The sequence below is a fragment of the Adiantum capillus-veneris genome, chromosome 1 (assembly GCF_014529385.1).
Source record: "Adiantum capillus-veneris isolate H3 chromosome 1, ASM1452938v2, whole genome shotgun sequence".
In the NCBI taxonomy this organism is placed as follows: Eukaryota; Viridiplantae; Streptophyta; class Polypodiopsida; order Polypodiales; family Pteridaceae; genus Adiantum; species Adiantum capillus-veneris.
This window is the reverse complement of record NC_140931.1, coordinates 150,100,126-150,119,459: the sequence shown is the minus strand read 5'-3', so window position 1 is coordinate 150,119,459 and position 19,334 is coordinate 150,100,126. Positions and strand designations below refer to the sequence as shown.

The 19,334-nt window shown below is 43.9% G+C and overlaps 1 protein-coding gene across 3 annotated transcripts in view; it reads right to left on the bottom strand.

The window, feature by feature from the left end:
• The window catches only part of LOC147465794 (signal transducer, putative (DUF3550/UPF0682)), a 67,759-nt gene extending 57,192 nt beyond the window's left edge, over positions 1-10,567 (bottom strand). The window contains exons 1-2 of one of the 3 annotated variants that reach the window (XM_086521931.1): positions 10,411-10,567; positions 9,623-10,300 (exon numbers count right to left, since the gene is read on the bottom strand). In XM_086521931.1, the coding sequence (XP_086378057.1) occupies positions 9,623-10,102 (480 nt within the window). In that variant the 5' untranslated portion in view covers positions 10,103-10,300; positions 10,411-10,567. Of the gene's footprint in view, positions 1-9,622 lie in introns of all 3 variants that reach the window. The other 2 variants (XM_086521937.1, XM_086521922.1) reach the window with 2 other exon arrangements.
• Positions 10,568-19,334: the final 8,767 nt, after the last annotated feature.

The following is a 19,334-nucleotide window of genomic DNA, read 5'->3' as shown; positions in this document are numbered from 1 at the left end:
CGCTAGCAGCTTTTAGCGAAAAGGGGCACCACAATTTGGGGCCAATGCTCTCTTGGGGTGAAACTCTGCCACTCCATGCCATGCATCTCTTTGCGTTCGGTTGTTTTAAAGCGTCTGAAGTCTATCTAGTCTGTTCTTTTCCGTTGGCACATGGTGCCCTCTTGTTATAGTGATATCAGAGCTCCAAACGTGTGTTTTCGACAAGCATACCGATCCTACCAAGAACAGAAAGAGTGAAACCGGCCCGTAGGGCGGTAGGCGTTGGCTTTCACCCGAAATTCTTTACTTTAAACACACACACAGAGCACTTTGCAAAGAGAACCTGCGACGGGAGTTAACACTTGAATACACACACGGCTCGGAAGCTAGAATGCTCCGAGCAGACGCCGACAACCTGTAGGCCCCAAAATTGGCGCCCCTTTCGGTATTTCTTTATTCTTTAGGAGGGTAAATTACAAGGTAAGGTCCTGGGAATCCTTCACGTGTATCCACCTAGATACCATTTGATTTGGCCAAATTTCGGCAGCATAACAGCCCCAAAACTTGCGCGAAACCAATTCCCCTGCTGGAACTCGCTTGCACTGTCGTATACCCTCTGATTCCTGTCCAAAAACAGTAAATTCAGCACGCTGTATTTACTGGTTTTTGCCCTGTTTTCAGCCCCAAACAGTCCCCTAACTGTCCTCTGCCAGTGGGGCACGATTCCAATGGTCCTGGCGTCCGTATGGCTGAAAAACAGTGAATTTACAGCGCATACACAGCGCTGATTTCGCACCTGTACGGTGAGGTTATGACCCTCACCAGTGCCTGCTTTGGAGCAGCAGCTAGCTACCCCTGTTCCTGCTCAAGGAGGCTCTTGCCTCAGCACAAAAGCATGAACCCACACAACTGTACATCAGTCAAATGAGGAGCCCTCTTGTGGGGCATCACATAACTGCACGTAGGGGAGAGAGAGAGCAGTGTGTAGTGTGCAGGGCATCACTCCTAGCACCACACTGTACATGAGAGGGAAAGAAAGCACTCCATAGCTCTTAACCTGTGACAGGTTGCAAATGAGGCTTCTCCCAGCTTAAAAATCAGCGCCCATTTTTCTGGAAGAGGCAAGTCCCTGAAAATGTGACACTTGGCGCATTTACAAGCATTTTCCCGTTTCGGGTTCGCCGCTTAAAAATATCCCAACCGACGCGTCAGTTGACTTCGCGGCAGAGTTATAAAGTGTTCCCCTAGTCATACCGAAGGTAATGACGCGAACACATTTCACGGCCCAAAATAGCAGTTCCCTAAATTTTAGGAGATGCTTCCGTTGGGCTCCCACTGGTCTTCTGACCATCTATCCTCATTGGGACCGCATCCAAAAATGCAATGTGGCCCAACTGTTGGATACTTTTTGTTGGTAGTCCCACCTTGACTTTACGCCTTAATTGAGTTCACTTCCTAGTATCCACCAACTTGCTAAGTGCGACGGGGGGACCTATATGATCTTGCTCTGAGCCTAGACATCCTCTTACCATACGAATTCCAGTGCCGACCACTTCCCGTCTGCGGGTGAATCTACCGTTCACATTGGCCATACAATGTCCGACCGTTTGCTACTTCAAAAAGAGGGTCTTAAACAAATAAAATAAACCCCATTGGAAAGAAACCAACAACCAAGGTTAGCAGTTGCCACATCTCTGTGACATGGTTAATAACTGCCACGTCCTCGTGACATACCCCCCTCTTGAAATCGCAAACGTCCTCGATTGCATACCATAAATACACGCCACTGATGATCTTGTGCTATTAACACTCTTTTATCATCGCATGTATCCGCAAGAAAGGTCGTAACATACATAGATACAAATGACTTAATGAGGCCTTCATACTTTTGCCATTTCCATCTATGGCACTGAATTCATATGTACATTTGATATACTAGCTCTATCATTACCCCTCCTTTGCACACGTTGGGTTGGGGCATAAGTAGGCTGTAACCCAAAGGCTTCAAGGTAAAGCTGCAATACATTTGGTGGCTCTGACAGTTCATGCTCTTCAATCCACTTTGCATCCATAGGCGGATAGTTCTTGAACTTCACCAAATAGCGTCTTGCAACTTGTCCTTCAACTTTTCTGTCCTTATGTGCCAAAACTTGCTCAGGTACCAGGATCTCATCAAGTTCCTCAACTTCTGGCTGATCCTCAACTGGCATATCGTCTGGCACATCACCCACGAAGGGTCTTAGAAGACTCACGTGAAACGCATTATGAATCTTCCACGCATCAGGCAATTTCAGCCTGTAAGCCACATCGCTGATCTTGTCAAGCACTTGAAAAGGCCCATAGTAACGCATGCTGAGCTTAGGAAACAGCCGTTCCTTGCCCTTCATCTTCTTTAACCTTGCCTTTTCGAACCTTAAGAGAACCCAATCACGAGGTGATAGTAGCAATTCACGACGGTGACGATCAGCAGCCTTTTTCTGTTTTGCCTGAGTCTTCTCCAAGGCAACTTTAATCTTCTTATACATCTCATCCATGTTCTCAACATATCGATCTGCCTCAAAGATCTTGTCCTTTGTGTGCAAAATGGGAGGAACCTTTTTGCCGCCTTCAACAATTTCAAAAGGTGCTTTGCCAGTAGACGAATGCACCGTATTATTGTACGCATACTCAAGCATAGGCAAATACTGTTCCCACTTGCCCTTATTATCTGACACATAGCATTTCAGCAGATCTAAGACAGTAGAATTGGCCTCTTCTGACTGTCCATCAGTTTGTGGATGAAACGAAGACGAGAACTTGAGCGTAGTACCCATGTTCTCAAACAATCCTCTCCAGAACAAACTGGTCATGCGAGGATCACGATCACTGATAATCGATTGTGGCATACCATGGTACTTAAACACATTGTACATGAACAAGCGTGCCATCTGATCAGATTTTATCTTCTTCCTGACAGGGATAAAATGGGCCTGCTTGCTGAACCTGCAGATAATGGTCCATATACCATCATTCCCTGTTGGCGTCCTTGGAAGATCAAAGATAAAGTCCATAGCAATGCTTTCCCATGGCTTATCCGGAATCGGCAGTGGTTGTAACAACCCTAGTGCCTTTTGCTTGTCAAACTTGACCTTTTGGCAAACTATGCATGCTCGCACAAAGGCATCCACATCTCTCCTCAAGGTAGGCCAATAGAAGAACGTCTCTACCGCTTTAACTGTTGCATCAATGCCACGATGCCCTGCATACGGTGGGACATGACTCTCTTCCATGACCTTATGTCGCAGTGGCCTAGTGACACAAAGTCTGCCATGCATCATCATAAAACCATCTCTGAGGAGGTAGTGCTCGTGATGTTGCCCCTCTTGTAACTGTTCAAAGATCCTTGCAAAATCTTCATCAGCAGTATACTGTTCCTTCATGTCATCTAACTCATGATGATAAGGAATTGACACAGCTGAAATTTGTGGCTTTCTTGATAACGCATCAGCCACAACATTCTTCTTGCCTTCCACATGCATAATCTGGAAGTGGAACATGGAAAGAATATTTGCCCATCGCATATGCTTTTCGGATAACTTTGACTGTGTCAAGAAGTATCGCAAGGTCTGATGATCTGTTTGGACAACAAAATCAGCACCTAAGAGGTAGTGCTTCCAGCTAGAAAGCGCATGAATAACGGCCAAGAGTTCTTTCTCATAGACTTGCATAGTCCTCTCTGGCCCTTGCAAAATTCGGCTTTCATATGCTACTACCCGTCCATCTTGCATTAGCACTGCTCCGATGCTACTGCCACACGCGTCACACTGGACCACAAATGACTTCCTGAGATTTGGCAAAACAATAACTGGATCTGAAGTCAACTTTTCCTTTAAGAGACTAAAAGCTGAAATCTCTTTTTGGGTCCATCTGAAAGTGACCTCTTTCTTTTGCAATGCGTGAAGAGGCGATGCTATCTCTGCAAAATTTCTGATAAACCTTCTATAGTAGGAACACAATCCCAAGAAGCTTCTGACATCGTGCACAGTCTTCAAGTCTGGCCATGTCTTGATAGCTTCGACCTTTGCGGGATCCATTCTCACACCATCCTTTGAAACTATGTGGCCAGGAAGTGGATCTCTTCAAGGAAGAATTCACTTTTCTTAGGATTGACAAGTAACCTGTGACTGCGCAGCTCTTCGAACACAATGGTCAAGTGACGCCTATGCTCCTCTTCATTCTTCGAATACACAATCATGTCATCGAAGAATGTTCCAACAAACTGTTGATGCGAGCGGAAAATCCGGTCCATCATTCTGTTGAACGTGGCAGGAGAATTTGTTAGCCCAAACGGCATCACTAGAAACTCATAAAGACCAAATGTCGTTCTAAACGCAGTCTTGTGCACATCCTCTGGGCTTATACGAATCTGATGGTACCCACTCTTAAGGTCTATCCTGCTGAAAATTGCAGCACCCTCTAAACGATCGAGAATATCATCAATGCGAGGAATAGGAAACCTATTCTTGATGGTATTCTTATTCAACGCACGGTAATCAATACACATGCGCCATGAGCCATCCTTCTTCTGCACTAGGAGCATTGGGGAGCAAAAGGGTGAAGAACTAGGCTGAATCAGCCCCTTCTCTAATAACTCCTCAACCTGGCCCATAATCTCTTTCTGCTGCGCCGCACTAACCCTGTAGGGAGGTCTATTTGGTGGGCTACACCCTGGCACCAAATCTATCCGATGGTCCTCAGGTCTCTCTGGCGGTAATTGCGACGGTAATGAATCAGAAAAACAGTCACTAAACTTTTGCAAAAATGCTGACCTTTCTTTATCTAACACAGATAAATTTGACTGATCCCTATCTGAGACATCACGTGCAAAAATCAAGTACACAGAAAGATGATTCTTTATTACAGAAGTGATAGCAGAAGCAGATACAATAGGGACTGACTCTCCTTTAAGCTTTACATCCAAGATGTGAGTTTTGCCCCTATGCTGTACAGTGATCTTTTTGTTGTAGGCATCCAAGACTCCATGCACTCGGAACATCCACGGGATCCCCAACAAGGCGTCACAACCTTCCAGCGGCATGATGTAAAACTCTTCAGTGTCCACATACGACTGAATATGCAGACGCAGTTTTCCAATGATGGGAGTAACACACTCTGAGTGGCCAGGACATGCCAACCCTGCCTCTGCGGTGTACCCCATCTCTTCAGCTTTGATGTCGAGCTTCATAGCTAACTCTGGTGAGATAAAGTTGGCTTTGGCACCTGGATCAAAGAAGATGAGTGCCGTCTGATCCCTAACTTTACCCCATGCCCTGCATAACTCACTGGCATCTGTGCTGGGCCTGTCACCCACCATGTCTGGCACTAAACCTGCCGTGGGTTTTGGCTTCTTGCCTTTCTGGTCTTCTTTATCCTCTGAGTCAGCTGGCCTTTTCCTTTGTGGACAATTGATAGAAAAGTGACCAGGCTGCTCGCATATAAAGCATTTGTTCTCAGCCATTAGGACCTTCTTTTCCTCGAGCGACTTGCGCACAAAAGGCTTCCTTTTCTGTTTCTTTGCCTGCGCTCCAGAAGTCCCAGCTGAATCCTTGTCTTTGGTGGCCTGTTCTGACCCCTGTGACGCATCAAGAGCCGTTTTCACAAAGGGCTTCTTCGCTGAATTTTTCTTTTGCTGCCCTCCTTTATCATTGCTCGGAAATCCATTGTCCTCTCCTTTCAACAGGGCAAGACCAGTGTTCGCAACTTCCATAAGCTGAGTAAGGGTAGCCACTCTATTCTTTGTACAGTAATCGCGAAGCCCTTTAGGCAGCCCACAACAATACTTCTCTATCTGCTCTGTCAATGGCACAAATCTGTAGGAGGTCACTGAGAGTAATGCTTTACAAAACCTCCTATTGTACTCCAGCAAGCTCTTGCACGAAGCTGCCGTAAGCTGGTGCCAATCTGTCAAGACATCGGCTTCAAATTCATTTGATAGCCAAGCAGATGCAAACATTTGCTTGAAGTAAACCCAAGTGGCGGGTGCCTGTCCTTGCATTAACAATGTCGTCCACCATGTAAGCGCATTGTCCTTTAAGAAAGTGGCAGCTTTCCTGACCTTCGAGGCCTCTGTAAAATTCCCTCCCGCATAAGCTGTATCAAACTGCTGGAGGAAAGTGAGTGCCTTTGTCTTGTCCTCGAAACCACTGAAGGTACTGAACTTTACCGCTGCACCACCTTCTTTGTAAGCCTTCGGCTTCTCTAGTGCCCCCAAATTGTCATACGGAATGGTCTGCAACATGGGCACTGTACTAGGCATGATCGGCACGTGTTGGCCATTCACATTTTGCGTCAGAGGTGCGATATCTGGCTGCTGTCCAGAAAAACCAGCCATGCCAAAATGACCCTGTGGCACCCCAAACTGGCCCTGGTTGCCGTGGAAACCTTGCTGCATGCCGATAGTACTATACATGGGGTTTGGCATGATGCCTTGCATACCCCCGAACACTGTTCCTGGCATGTACGGCTGACTTCCAGACGCATAACCAGCCATGCTTTGGAACACTGATCCACCCCCGAAATACCCAGGATGTACCGTGGGTGGTGGAAAAACTGAGTGCATAGCCTAGTATCCAGCTCCCTGTCCATTCAAGGCAGCATGCTGGCTCTGAAAGGTGGCGGGCTGAACTGGCATAACCTGTGGAATAGGCGTTCTAGCCACCTGTTCAAGCACGGGAGGAACCTGCTTTGGAGCCCCCGACTCCGCAACATGCGAGTGTTCCCTTTCCTCCTGCGCCTCATGAAGTACCTGGGCTTGAGCTTCAACAAGCTCCGTACGCGGCGTAGGTTGCCTATTTTGCTGTTGCACTGGTGGCGCTTGCAAGAATTCCATAAACCTCGGATTCTGCACCAGCTGCGAAAAGACATTCACCGCGGCAACTAACTGAGTCTTAAACGCATCATCCTCGAGTTGCCCTGTCATAAAGCCCTGTACTACTGGAGGGACATTCACGTTGACAGGAGGTACAGACTGACGTGGCCGTGAGCTCTCGCCAATCTCAAAAACCATAGGAATCTCCTGCCTGTCCTTTGGAGAGGAACCCTCTTCCATAATTCCCTTCCCCTTGTCGGCCATAGAGTAATCCCCGCGTTCTTGCACTGTGTGTCTTTACCCTGAACAATCCAGGCTCACTCTTTGAGGAAAAAGTGATTGAAGTCCCGGCAACGGAACCATGAAACCGGCCCGTAGGGCGGTAGGCGTTGGCTTTCACCCGAAATTCTTTACTTTAAACACACACACAGAGCACTTTGCAAAGAGAACCTGCGACGGGAGTTAACACTTGAATACACACACGGCTCGGAAGCTAGAATGCTCCGAGCAGACGCCGACAACCTGTAGGCCCCAAAATTGGCGCCCCTTTCGGTATTTCTTTATTCTTTAGGAGGGTAAATTACAAGGTAAGGTCCTGGGAATCCTTCACGTGTATCCACCTAGATACCATTTGATTTGGCCAAATTTCGGCAGCATAACAACCCCAAAACTTGCGCGAAACCAATTCCCCTGCTGGAACTCGCTTGCACTGTCGTATACCCTCTGATTCCTGTCCAAAAACAGTAAATTCAGCACGCTGTATTTACTGGTTTTTGCCCTGTTTTCAGCCCCAAACAGTCCCCTAACTGTCCTCTGCCAGTGGGGCACGATTCCAATGGTCCTGGCGTCCGTATGGCTGAAAAACAGTGAATTTACAGCGCATACACAGCGCTGATTTCGCACCTGTACGGTGAGGTTATGACCCTCACCAGTGCCTGCTTTGGAGCAGCAGCTAGCTACCCCTGTTCCTGCTCAAGGAGGCTCTTGCCTCAGCACAAAAGCATGAACCCACACAACTGTACATCAGTCAAATGAGGAGCCCTCTTGTGGGGCATCACATAACTGCACGTAGGGGAGAGAGAGAGCAGTGTGTAGTGTGCAGGGCATCACTCCTAGCACCACACTGTACATGAGAGGGAAAGAAAGCACTCCATAGCTCTTAACCTGTGACAGGTTGCAAATGAGGCTTCTCCCAGCTTAAAAATCAGCGCCCATTTTTCTGGAAGAGGCAAGTCCCTGAAAATGTGACACTTGGCGCATTTACAAGCATTTTTCCGTTTCGGGTTCGCCGCTTAAAAATATCCCAACCGACGCGTCAGTTGACTTCGCGGCAGAGTTATAAAGTGTTCCCCTAGTCATACCGAAGGTAATGACGCGAACACATTTCACGGCCCAAAATAGCAGTTCCCTAAATTTTAGGAGATGCTTCCGTTGGGCTCCCACTGGTCTTCTGACCATCTATCCTCATTGGGACCGCATCCAAAAATGCAATGTGGCCCAACTGTTGGATACTTTTTGTTGGTAGTCCCACCTTGACTTTACGCCTTAATTGAGTTCACTTCCTAGTATCCACCAACTTGCTAAGTGCGACGGGGGGACCTATATGATCTTGCTCTGAGCCTAGACATCCTCTTACCATACGAATTCCAGTGCCGACCACTTCCCGTCTGCGGGTGAATCTACCATTCACATTGGCCATACAATGTCCGACCGTTTGCTACTTCAAAAAGAGGGTCTTAAACAAATAAAATAAACCCCATTGGAAAGAAACCAACAACCAAGGTTAGCAGTTGCCACATCTCTGTGACATGGTTAATAACTGCCACGTCCTCGTGACAAAGAGCACCATGGTGTGGGAGATTGGTTATGTCATTTCCCTCTTGAAAAACACGTCTTGAGTTCAACTCCTCGTCAGCTAGATCTTTAGGGTCTCTTGGGATAGTTTCCTACCACGTTAAAACTCTCTTCTTCTTCTTCTTCTTCTTCTTCTTTTTCTCCTCTCTCTCTCTCTCTCTCTCTCTCTCTCTCTCTCTCTCTCTCTCTCTCTCTCTCAAGAGTCAACACCCCTTTGGTTCTACTTCAATGTGTGAAAAACAAAGCTCTCTACTAGAGGGGCAGCCCTGTCCTATAAAAGTAGGCACTCCCTCCCTCTCTGCAACACAGTTGCAAAAGTATTTACTGCAGCTCTTCTCAAAACCTCAGCAGTCTTCTTTATTGAAGCCTCCCTACATTACCCTATCTTGCACTTAGACAGATTCTAAAGTCGATAATCATGTCTTCAACTTGAGCTTGTACCGTCATTGAATATGAGACCAGTAACACTCAAAGGATGGTTGATTCTGTTGCCCCAAACATGGTTAAGGGGTACACTTGACAATAGCATTTGCAGGCCACAAAGAGCTGATGACAACACGTAATACCAGCTTTCAAACATAGGCTTGCTTGATGAGCTAGCCAATTCATTAGCTTTAAAGGCCACCAACTAATTAATTTCTTGCACAAAAAAGGACCAAACTTTGCAACTGAAGACCTACATAGGACAGAAAGGCATCTAAAATGCCTTTATGAATTGCATAGGTATGCATCCCAAGCACGAAGGTGGTGGTGGCCTTTTTTGCTCCTCTTTTTCTTTTCAGGGTGAATAATTTCTATTATGGGCATTTGCAGTGGTGTTATTTCTTTTTTCTGTGTGTGTGCGTGTTGGGTTGGGGGAGGGGGGGGGGGGGGGGGGGGAGCGGGGATTTTACTTGGGGTTTTCTATAGCAAAAGGTAAGTTTTAGCTGAGGTGAAGCAAACCTGAAAATTACGCCGATATTCATCAATTAGTGCTCGGAGCTGCCGAGTTAGCTGAATCGCCATTTCTCTGCGATTCAGGAGTAGGCAAACAACTATGAAACGAACATAAAAGCGGAGATGCTTGTTAGCAAGGGTAACATCCTTGACAATGTCTTTGAAGTAGTCCCTACTTATGATTGCCTCATAAAAAATATATGATTCCGAAAGGAAAGCCGCATCGCTGGTGCGCATGTAATAGTTGTAATAAAGCTGACCAATTCTGGATGCAATTTCGCCAATTTCCCATCTCCTCAAACCTGCATCAACTAAAGTTTGACGGTTCTCCTGCTGAAATTTCCATAGCTTTGTATAGACCTGGAAAGCTTTATTGAAATAAGAATCCCATTTGTTGCCACCGTAAGGAGGTAGATCACGGAGGCGAGAAAACTTCTTGTCAGCCTTGGCCGCAAGAGTCCAAAAGACCTCATCAATACTACCCATTGCAGGCTTATCAAGAGATGCCGGCGATGAGAAAGAGAATTAACGAAGCTCTCAACATTCCCTTCTGAAGCTGGTGCTCTCTACCAAAGTAGGCACAAATCACAGAGAGGTAGCAAGCTATGCTTCATGCAAACAAGCACGATAAAAATGCAGGTCGAATGGCCAGATGAGTTACTCTTCCAAGTTGATGGTGACGATCTGCATAACGATGCATGCCTGCTTCAGGATTCGCCGCTCAACAATGTCCGGGAGAAGAATGAAACGAACCGGCCGAGGGGAGGAAAACATGGGCGGATTGAGAAGCTTACCCTTCACGAGCTTCCCCTTGCAACGCCATAGCTCTCAGCCTCTCAGCAATCGAAATGTGATTGATAGAAATGTTACTAGGACTGCAGAATTGACCCTGAGAGCACAGATGCATACGCTAATCAACCTTCTACTTGTACGATCATAGAACCAAGTAAAGTTTATTTACAGGGTAATTCAATAAGAAGTCAAGCCAAAGCTGCCAAAGCTAGAAAGGAGCACTTCTAAGTTTGTATTATCTCTCTAAGTCCATCTCACTCCTCCATTGTGTGCAGTCTTGCCATTCGTATAAGAATGTGTTTGCTAATTTGTAGATGTGACATTTCAACGTCGAACGACAATACACATCCTTGATCAAGAAGCTTAGAGAGAGAGCGAGAGAGAGTGAGTGAGTGCTTTGTTTCTATCAAATATGTTACCTTGTTTTTTACTTGGTATCATATCTAGTGTGTTGCAATAGAGATGTTGCAAATTTTGATATGTCTTTATGCAAAACAACCATAAGAAGAGTTAAAATTCAATTAAATTGGTGATCTAGATCAATTGTAATATTTTTTTTTTAGTATATGTTGTTCCCTTTTTATGTTTGGAAAAAAGAAAGCATGCAAATTTCCTTGCATGGGAGCGTTTGCAGTCCTCCCCAATTTTTATAATATGTAAAAACATGTCATTCCCACGACACGATGGAATTTTCAATGTGTTTGTTTCAACGTGTTGTTGTTACTAAATAAAGAATTCAGAACCTTTTACGCAGCTTTATCAACTATCGTAACCAATGTAATGTTGTCGACAAAACCTTTATTATCAAGCTTGCTAGCATGCTCCCATTGGTATATCTTGCGATCTCTAGGAATTTATTGCTCAATATATATGTTTGGCATACATACGACGAAAGCCTTGTCAAGCAAAACATGTTCCTCCAACACCCCACGACTAGCAATCTCATTGTGAATTCTCTCACCCATGTGACTATTTTTCTTAAGCCCACAACCTTTCAAGGTACAAGCATTAGTGAGTGCAATTGGAGAAAGGCCTTCCTTTCTCATTTGCTTAAGGTTAACACGAGCTAGAGCTTCCTTGCTACATCATATTTTGCAATCAATGCATTCTTGGAGATAACATCTTGGACACGATTCCCATAGAGAACGTTTTGTGCTTTTGTGAGGACAACACATTTGGCATCCATATCAATCAAAGCACCGCCAAGCAAGATATCTTTGTCTAATGGCCCCTGACTAGCAACCTCATCATGAATTCTCTCACCCATGTGAAGATTTTGCATAAGGCCATATGCCTGCAAGGTCCAAGCATCGGTAAATGCATTTGAGAAAGGCTCCTCTTTGAATCTGCTTAAAACAACCGAAAGATTCCTTGCCATAGGCATCGTTGTTGTCAGCATATATTGCAATCAACATGTTCCAAGTGTTAACATTCTAGAGAGTGTGTCTATCAAGAACTTTTCATGATTTTGTGATGACACCACATTTGGTGTAACATTTAATGGTCTAAAAACTTATGTATAGCGGAAATTAGCATGAACATAGTGGGCATTTCATTAGAATAGATTCCTAATGAGAATTACAAGAGTGCTTGGGTGGAGAGAGCAACAAAAAGCATAACACCTAGTTAGATAGCATCAACAATACTTTCAAAAGAGAGAGAAATTAAGCTATTGACAACAGTTGAGGACCGGATTTGCATGGAGCCGGTCCCCCCTCCAAAAGGCTTTGTATTATAGTTTCTCCCATCAAGAGAGACATTGTACAATACAATTCTTTGTGTTCCTTAAAAACTAGCTAGTACAATGAAGATGAAATCTTCATGCACTAAGCAAAACACTTAGCAAACACAACTTTAATTATCCCCGTTCTCAGACCCGAGACCTCACACACCTTCGAAGATGGTGAGAGCTAGCAGGGTATGAGAGTAGATTGAGAGGAAGAAGGAGTATCTTACGAGAAAGATGTACATCTCCTCACATAATCACTCATATTAGCATAGCTTAGCTTAGTAATTAGCTTGGTAGAGGAGATGAGCATGCATTGAAGCTTGGCTCTTGGTTGGATTTGCATCCACATGCCAAGAGTGTGTTGATGTAGGCTTCTATCTCACAAGCTTGGAGTAGGTGATGAGCTCTCCATTAAAGCTTGGGAAGAGATAGTCTTCTCTTTCTTCACACATGAGATTGTGTGGGTGTGTGTGTGATAATGCCTTGCAAAAATCAGCCCACTCTCTCTCTTGGGCGAGCCCTCTTGCTATTTGCTCTTGCTATCTCCCCATTGGCCCTCCCCAAGTCAAGCCAATGATTATTAAGCAGCATAAGTGATAGCCTATTGACATGTGTCCCCCTTTCCCCTTTTGTGAGAGCTTTAGGTAATTTAATAATTAAACTAAACTCTCATTGAACCCCTTTGCCTCCTGGCCAATAGGAATCAGGCAAGCCATTGGGCTGCTGATGCTCATTGGACCCCTTGGGAGACTGTCCAATAGTCTTCTAGAGGACTTAATTCTCATTGGTTCTTTTATTAAGTGTTTTTAAATTAATTAAACTAGATTTACTCTAGCCTAAATCTCATTGGTCCACCTCCAAGGCCATCCAATAGGAATTGGGCACACCTTGTGGGCATCTGGGCTAGGGAGCTGACATGTGTCCCTAATTCCCTTTGTGTAAAGGGAGCCTGTGTGTGTGTGTGTGTGTGACTTTCTCTCTCATCCCCTACTCCCAAGGCTCGCCCCCTCCTATGTAGGGATTTGAAAAGACTTTTTGGTCACACACAAAGCATCCAATTTCCCTAGGGTTGACCTTTGGACACAACCTTTGAATTTTGGAACCTTAGCATTTTGGAAGTCTTAATGGGTTAAACCTTAGGGTCTTTTTAGCCCATTGTTGCACATGGCTCTTTTGCAGATGGCCCCCCCTTTGGATCCCTTTTTTCCCTCCTTTGGATCCCTACTGTGGCCGGTCTCCTAACTTAATCAATATTCTAGCTTTTTCTCCCCTGGCACTTCCCCACATTAAATGATCAGTTTAATATGAGAAAATCATTTAGGAGAATTAGATATTGATTATTATGACATTTGGCATAAATATTGACCAAAGCATGGGCAAGCACAACATCTTTCTCCAACAGCCCCTAACTTGCAATCTCAGTGTGAATCCCCTCCCCCATGTTAGCATCTTGAGTAAGGTTAGAGGCTTTCAAGGTGCAAACATATGTGATTGCATCTGGAGAGAGGTCTTCACTTCGGATACCACAAGCACACACATTGTTTGCTTGCCAGAGCCATGTTGGGCATATCCTATAATGAACATGTTCCCATGGTAACATTCTCGGTAGGAAGCTCATTCTTGACACAACTATGTCTTGCATATCCTACAATCGACATGCTCCAAGAGATGACGTTTGGCAAAGAAAGCTCATAAAGAGAATTTTGTGTTTGCCAATTCTTTGGTTGATATACGTTCCAATGGTGGTGTCATCATGAAAGCATGAAAAGTTTTTGATGGGCATCCTCTCCAGGATGTAATCACTTGGAACATGTTGATTGTAGGATATGCCAACAATGACAATGCATGTAGCAAGGATGTAGCAATGAATCTTATTGTTGCTTGTGGAGTTTCTTGGAAGTGTTATTCAATACTACATAGAGGATTTGTTGCTTTGTTGGGATTTAAAAATCCAAGTTGGGAGAATAAAAAAGAGGCTTGTCAAAAAGCAAGTGCAGTTTGAAGCCAAGACATGTCAAAGGAGCAACAACCAAGTTCTTGAATTGAGAGATATAGATAACAAAGTAAAGAAAGTCCCTAAGCAAAGGGTGACCTTACTTTTGTAAACAATGGCTTCTTTTTTTTAGGGCACGGTCATAATACTGCTTATCTTTTTTGGCTTCACTAAAATTTTGATTTTATTTTCTCATCCAAAAAATAATGCTATTGGTAGAAAAATAGAGAAATTCCCGGTATGATTGTGCACTATCTACCAAACTTGCCTATTTTCTAGTTGATTGTATGTTGGCATGTAGAAAATGAGGCTAGTGAATCTATCATCAGCGAAAATCATTAGTTTGCATTTATCATGTCCACAAAAAAAAGAGAAAATAAAGTTCTCAAGGTTTCACTTTAAAAGATCCCCATATTTCTAGCATTCAAAAATAAATAATTAGTTATTCCAAAGTACATTTGATTTCAATTATTGAGCTTGAATCTAAATATCCATTTATGCCAACCTACTGCTATATGTTTCTAGAAGATTGTCGTATTCATGCATTTTTATAAAAAGGCTTCAAAATAGATTGAGATCAAGAAGAGGAAAAATGCATGTTGCATCTATGTAAAAGTATGATTTTATAATTTTTCAAATTTTTGTATCGATTCTCCAAAATTCTTTCGATAGGATTGAAGAATCATTTGAATTTTTGCAAATTGGACGACTTAAAAATTTTAAATCACGTGTTTCAAGAATAATGCAAACAAAAACTCAATGATTATAGAAACATTGAACCTATGTTCTACCATTGATTTTGTAGACAAGACTAGTTTCCCTCAAAATGCATGTTTTGGCCATAAAATGCCCATTCTTTGGATGCCGTTTCGCTGCATGCATGTCCAATGTGAGCTGTATGGCACATTTACTTACTATAAGTTTGAGTTGAGAAACAAGTGATCCATGCTTTTTGTCCATGAGGCCTCCTCCTCTTATTGTAGAGGGTTGCAAAGGGTGTGTGTATGTTCTTCGTGTAGCTCGTGCCTTCTCAATCACCCTCCTTCCTTCTTATCATATTATGGTAGTGAGGTGTGTGAACACACTTAGGATTGTTGGTGCACTTTTTCCCTCATTGGGAGGTTTTTTCCCCATGTTCTACATATATATGCCTAATATTGCTTTCCTATGGTGTATGCTCTTGAGCTTCTCCTTCATCTTCTCCATCTATGCATGCATTCTCGCAACCATGTCTCCAATAATTCATATCAGAGCACGCTTCATCATCCTAGGAAAAGTAGCTAGTACCTTTCTACTCACTTTTTCATATTGAGATATCCGAGCTAATTTCAACTTTTGTTTCCACCATATTGGTACACTACAAAGGCGCTTTGTAAATAGGGATGCCTACAAAATATACGAGCGTCGCCCAAAAATTTGCCCCAAAAAATAATAAATGCGTCGCTATGAATGTCGATAATAGCGTTGCTAAGTGTGTCGCATGTAGCTACTCTTACAAACTGTAAAGCATCGTATAAGCGATGGTGTCGCTTACACAACGCTAAAAACTTTTTTAAAAAGCCCAAATTTGTTGTGGGAGCCATTTTTGCTCCCATGGCAACTGAGCAAAGAGATTCTCCATCGCCTCTCTAGTGAAGCAAGGTTGGTTTGCCCCCACGCCATCTCTCTTCAGTGACCCTCATCTCCCCTTGGTCCCACCGCATCTCTCCTTCGCCATGCGCGCGCGCGCACACACACACACACACACACACAAATGAAATGAAATGGTATATTAACGTCTTCAAAAGGCAAAAATGACCTATCAAACCAAAAGGTTACAACCATGTGTGACTCTAGTACCATGTCAGGGGAACATAAATATAAAAATAAATTAGGGTACCTAGAGTGGGCAGGTATGCAAGCCTAACTATATCCTCATCATCATTAATGTCCTTATCACATAATACATGTCAAAACATATGGGGAGTGGGTACATGAGGGCTAATGAGGTGCACAATGGGGGAAGTAGACAATGGTGATCATCCCATGAGCTCCCTCATGTGTCTCTACAATATGCCTTCAATGTCCTCCAAGGTCAGCTCTCGGGGGGGGGGGGGGGGGGGGGGGGGGTGTTCGATGTCGCTCAATGATGCTTTGTAGCCTCCGATGTAGACCTCATCTACATCGGAGGCTATAGAGCGCGGGCATCGTGAGCGGCCAAGCTAGATGGCTCGATCAAGAGGAACGCCCTTGATGAGGGTGTGACAAGGTAACTTGTGGTGGGCAATCCAAAGTAGCCTTTTGTGAAGATGATGAAACAGGAAACAGAAGGAAGACAGCAACTCAGAGTAGGAAGAAGATGGAGAAGAAGAAGACACAGAGCTTGTGTACGAGATCTCTGTAGTCTCTCTCTCTGTATTGGAATAATAATGTGTTCAAACTCAGAGCTACAAAGCTTATATGAAACCCTAAGAGATAAGGTGTCCTTTCACACCAGATGTCCAGGGGGAAAAACCCAGTGGGAGAAAAGTGCCCCTGGTGAAGCGCGTATACACACTAACACTACTACATGTCTACAAATCCCCCCTGTAGTGAGTGTGAATCCGTACAAGGTAGCAGATCATCATGTGTATGAGAGTAAGCCCAAAGCTTTTCGGAAAGCTTCAAACTTTTCTCGTGATAACGCCTTCGTAAATAGATCTGCAATGTTATCCTGTGTAGGACAGTAAGTTAGTGTGATCTCCCCTGTATGTAGCCTTTCCCTGACATAGTGGTAGTGAACCTCTATGTGCTTTGTTCTTGCATGAAATACTGGATTCCTTGCAACTGCCATAGCACTCTGACTGTCAGTGAAAATGGTAGTGGGTGCCTGTTGACACTCACAAAGATCTGCCAATAACCTGCGTATCCATACACAATCAACTGTTGCCGTGAAAGCTGCCCTGTACTCAGCTTCACAAGTTGATGTAGCCACTGTGGGTTGCTTCTTGCTTAGCCAAGATATACATGCATTTCCCAAGAAAAAACAATTGCCACTTGTGGAATGTCGTGTGTCAAAATCACCAGCCCAATCTGAATCGCTGTAACCAAGAAGCTGCATAGAACTGTGCTTTCCATACATATCCCCCCTTGGAAAGAACATGGCAAGATTAGGGGTACCTGAAAGGTAACGAAGTATGCGCTTCACAGCCTGCCAATGATGCATACCTGGGCTGTGCATAAATCTGCTTGCTTGTGAAACCCCAAATTGAATGTCTGGACGAGTGTTGCCTGCCAAATATATCAAGCAACCAACCGCTGCTGCATAAGTATGTACATCAAAAGGTTCTCCAGCATCGTGCATGCTCAACTTTGATCCAGTTTCTACGGGTGTAGAGATTGGCTTACAATTTTGCATACCAAACTTGTCCAAAATTTTATGCAAATATTTTGCCTGCAACATGTATATGCCATCCTCTGATTGCACAAACTGAATACCCAAGTAATAATGTAGCAAACCAAGATCAGACATCTCAAAGGTTTTTCTCAAAGCATCTTTAAACGCTTCAATTTCATTTGCATTATTGCCTGTAAGAAGCATATCATCCACATAAAGTGTTAGCATAATGAGAACTCCATCTCTCTTTTTGACATACAAAGTACTTTCTGTTGGACTATTCTGAAATCCCTGGCCAATCAAATAAGTATGTATCTTCTCATACCATGCTCTTGGAGCCTGTTTGAGACCATACAAAGCTTTACGCAATCTACATACCTTTTGCTCTTGACCTTTTACAACAAAACCACTTGGTTGACTTACATAAACTTCTTCCTGCAAATCACCATTCAAAAAAGCAGTTTTGATATCCAACTGATGCACTTTCCAACCATGATGAGCAGCAATTGCAACTAGTGATCTAACTGTGGACGCACGAGAAGTAGGAGCAAAGGTTTCATCATAATCTATGCCTTTCTGTTGCGCATAGCCTTTTGCCACAAGCCTTGCTTTGTACCTGTCAACAGTACCATCTTGTTTCCTTTTTACCTTAAAAACCCACTTTGTACCAATAGGCTTTTTACCTGTAGGCAAGTCCACTAGATCCCATGTATGATTCTTATGAATAGAATCAATTTCTTGCTGCATAGCATCTTTCCACTGAACACACTCTAAAGCTTGTTCAAATGAATCAGGCTCATCTGCATCACAAAGAGTGCTAAAGCAAGCCAAATCTACTTGCTCTCTGCCAAAAGTAGTACCAGCACGTGTTTTCCGTGGCAACGGTGCATCCAACTTGCTATCCTGCAAAGTTTTCTGAACCCATTTAGGCAAGGTTCTTTCTTCCCTGAGAACTTCTTGCTCTTCGCGCACAATTTCCTCTACATCATGAGGTGTCACATGCTGATCAAAAGATTGATCAAGATTATCAACCTGTTGTGATTCTTCATTCTCCACAAAAGAAGGAAGCAAACCTTCAAATACATCATGTGTCAGCATATGCGGTACATCAAAAGCAACCATAGGTTGAGCAGTAGTTTCTGCAAAAATTACATCACGACTTTCAAAAATCTTGTTTGTAGCAGGATTGTAAAGTCTATAACCTTTACTTCCACTACTGTACCCCACAAATATACATTTGATTGCCTTATCATCAAGCTTTCCATGTAACTGCTGAGGGATGTGAGCATAAGCAAGACAACCAAAAACACGAAGATAACTGACTGAAGGTTTTTTGTCATACCAAGCTTCATATGCAGTAATGGTCTTCAAGGCACGAGTAGGACACCTGTTCAAAACATGTGCTGCACAAGCAACTGCCTCCATCCATAGCTTATGAGGCAAACTCTTAGCCTTGAGCATACATCTAGCCGTCTCCATTAAAGACCTGTTCTTCCTTTCTGCAACACCATTCTGTTGTGGTGTGTATGGCATAGTGCATTGGTGTTTAATGCCTTTCTTTCCCAAAAAATCCTTAAATGCACCTGACATGTATTCACCTCCTCGATCGGTACGAAGAGTCTGTACTTTGCAACCTGTTTCATTTTCAACCATGGCGACATAATGTTGAAAAACTGCAAACACATCTGACTTTGCTTTGAGTGGATACACCCAACAAAACCTGGAAAAGTCATCAATGAAGGTCACAAAATAAAGGCTGTTTCCTATAGATGGCGTCCTCATAGGACCACATACATCACTGTGTACAAGCTGCAACTTTCGTGTCGCTCTAACTGAACCATCCTGCGAA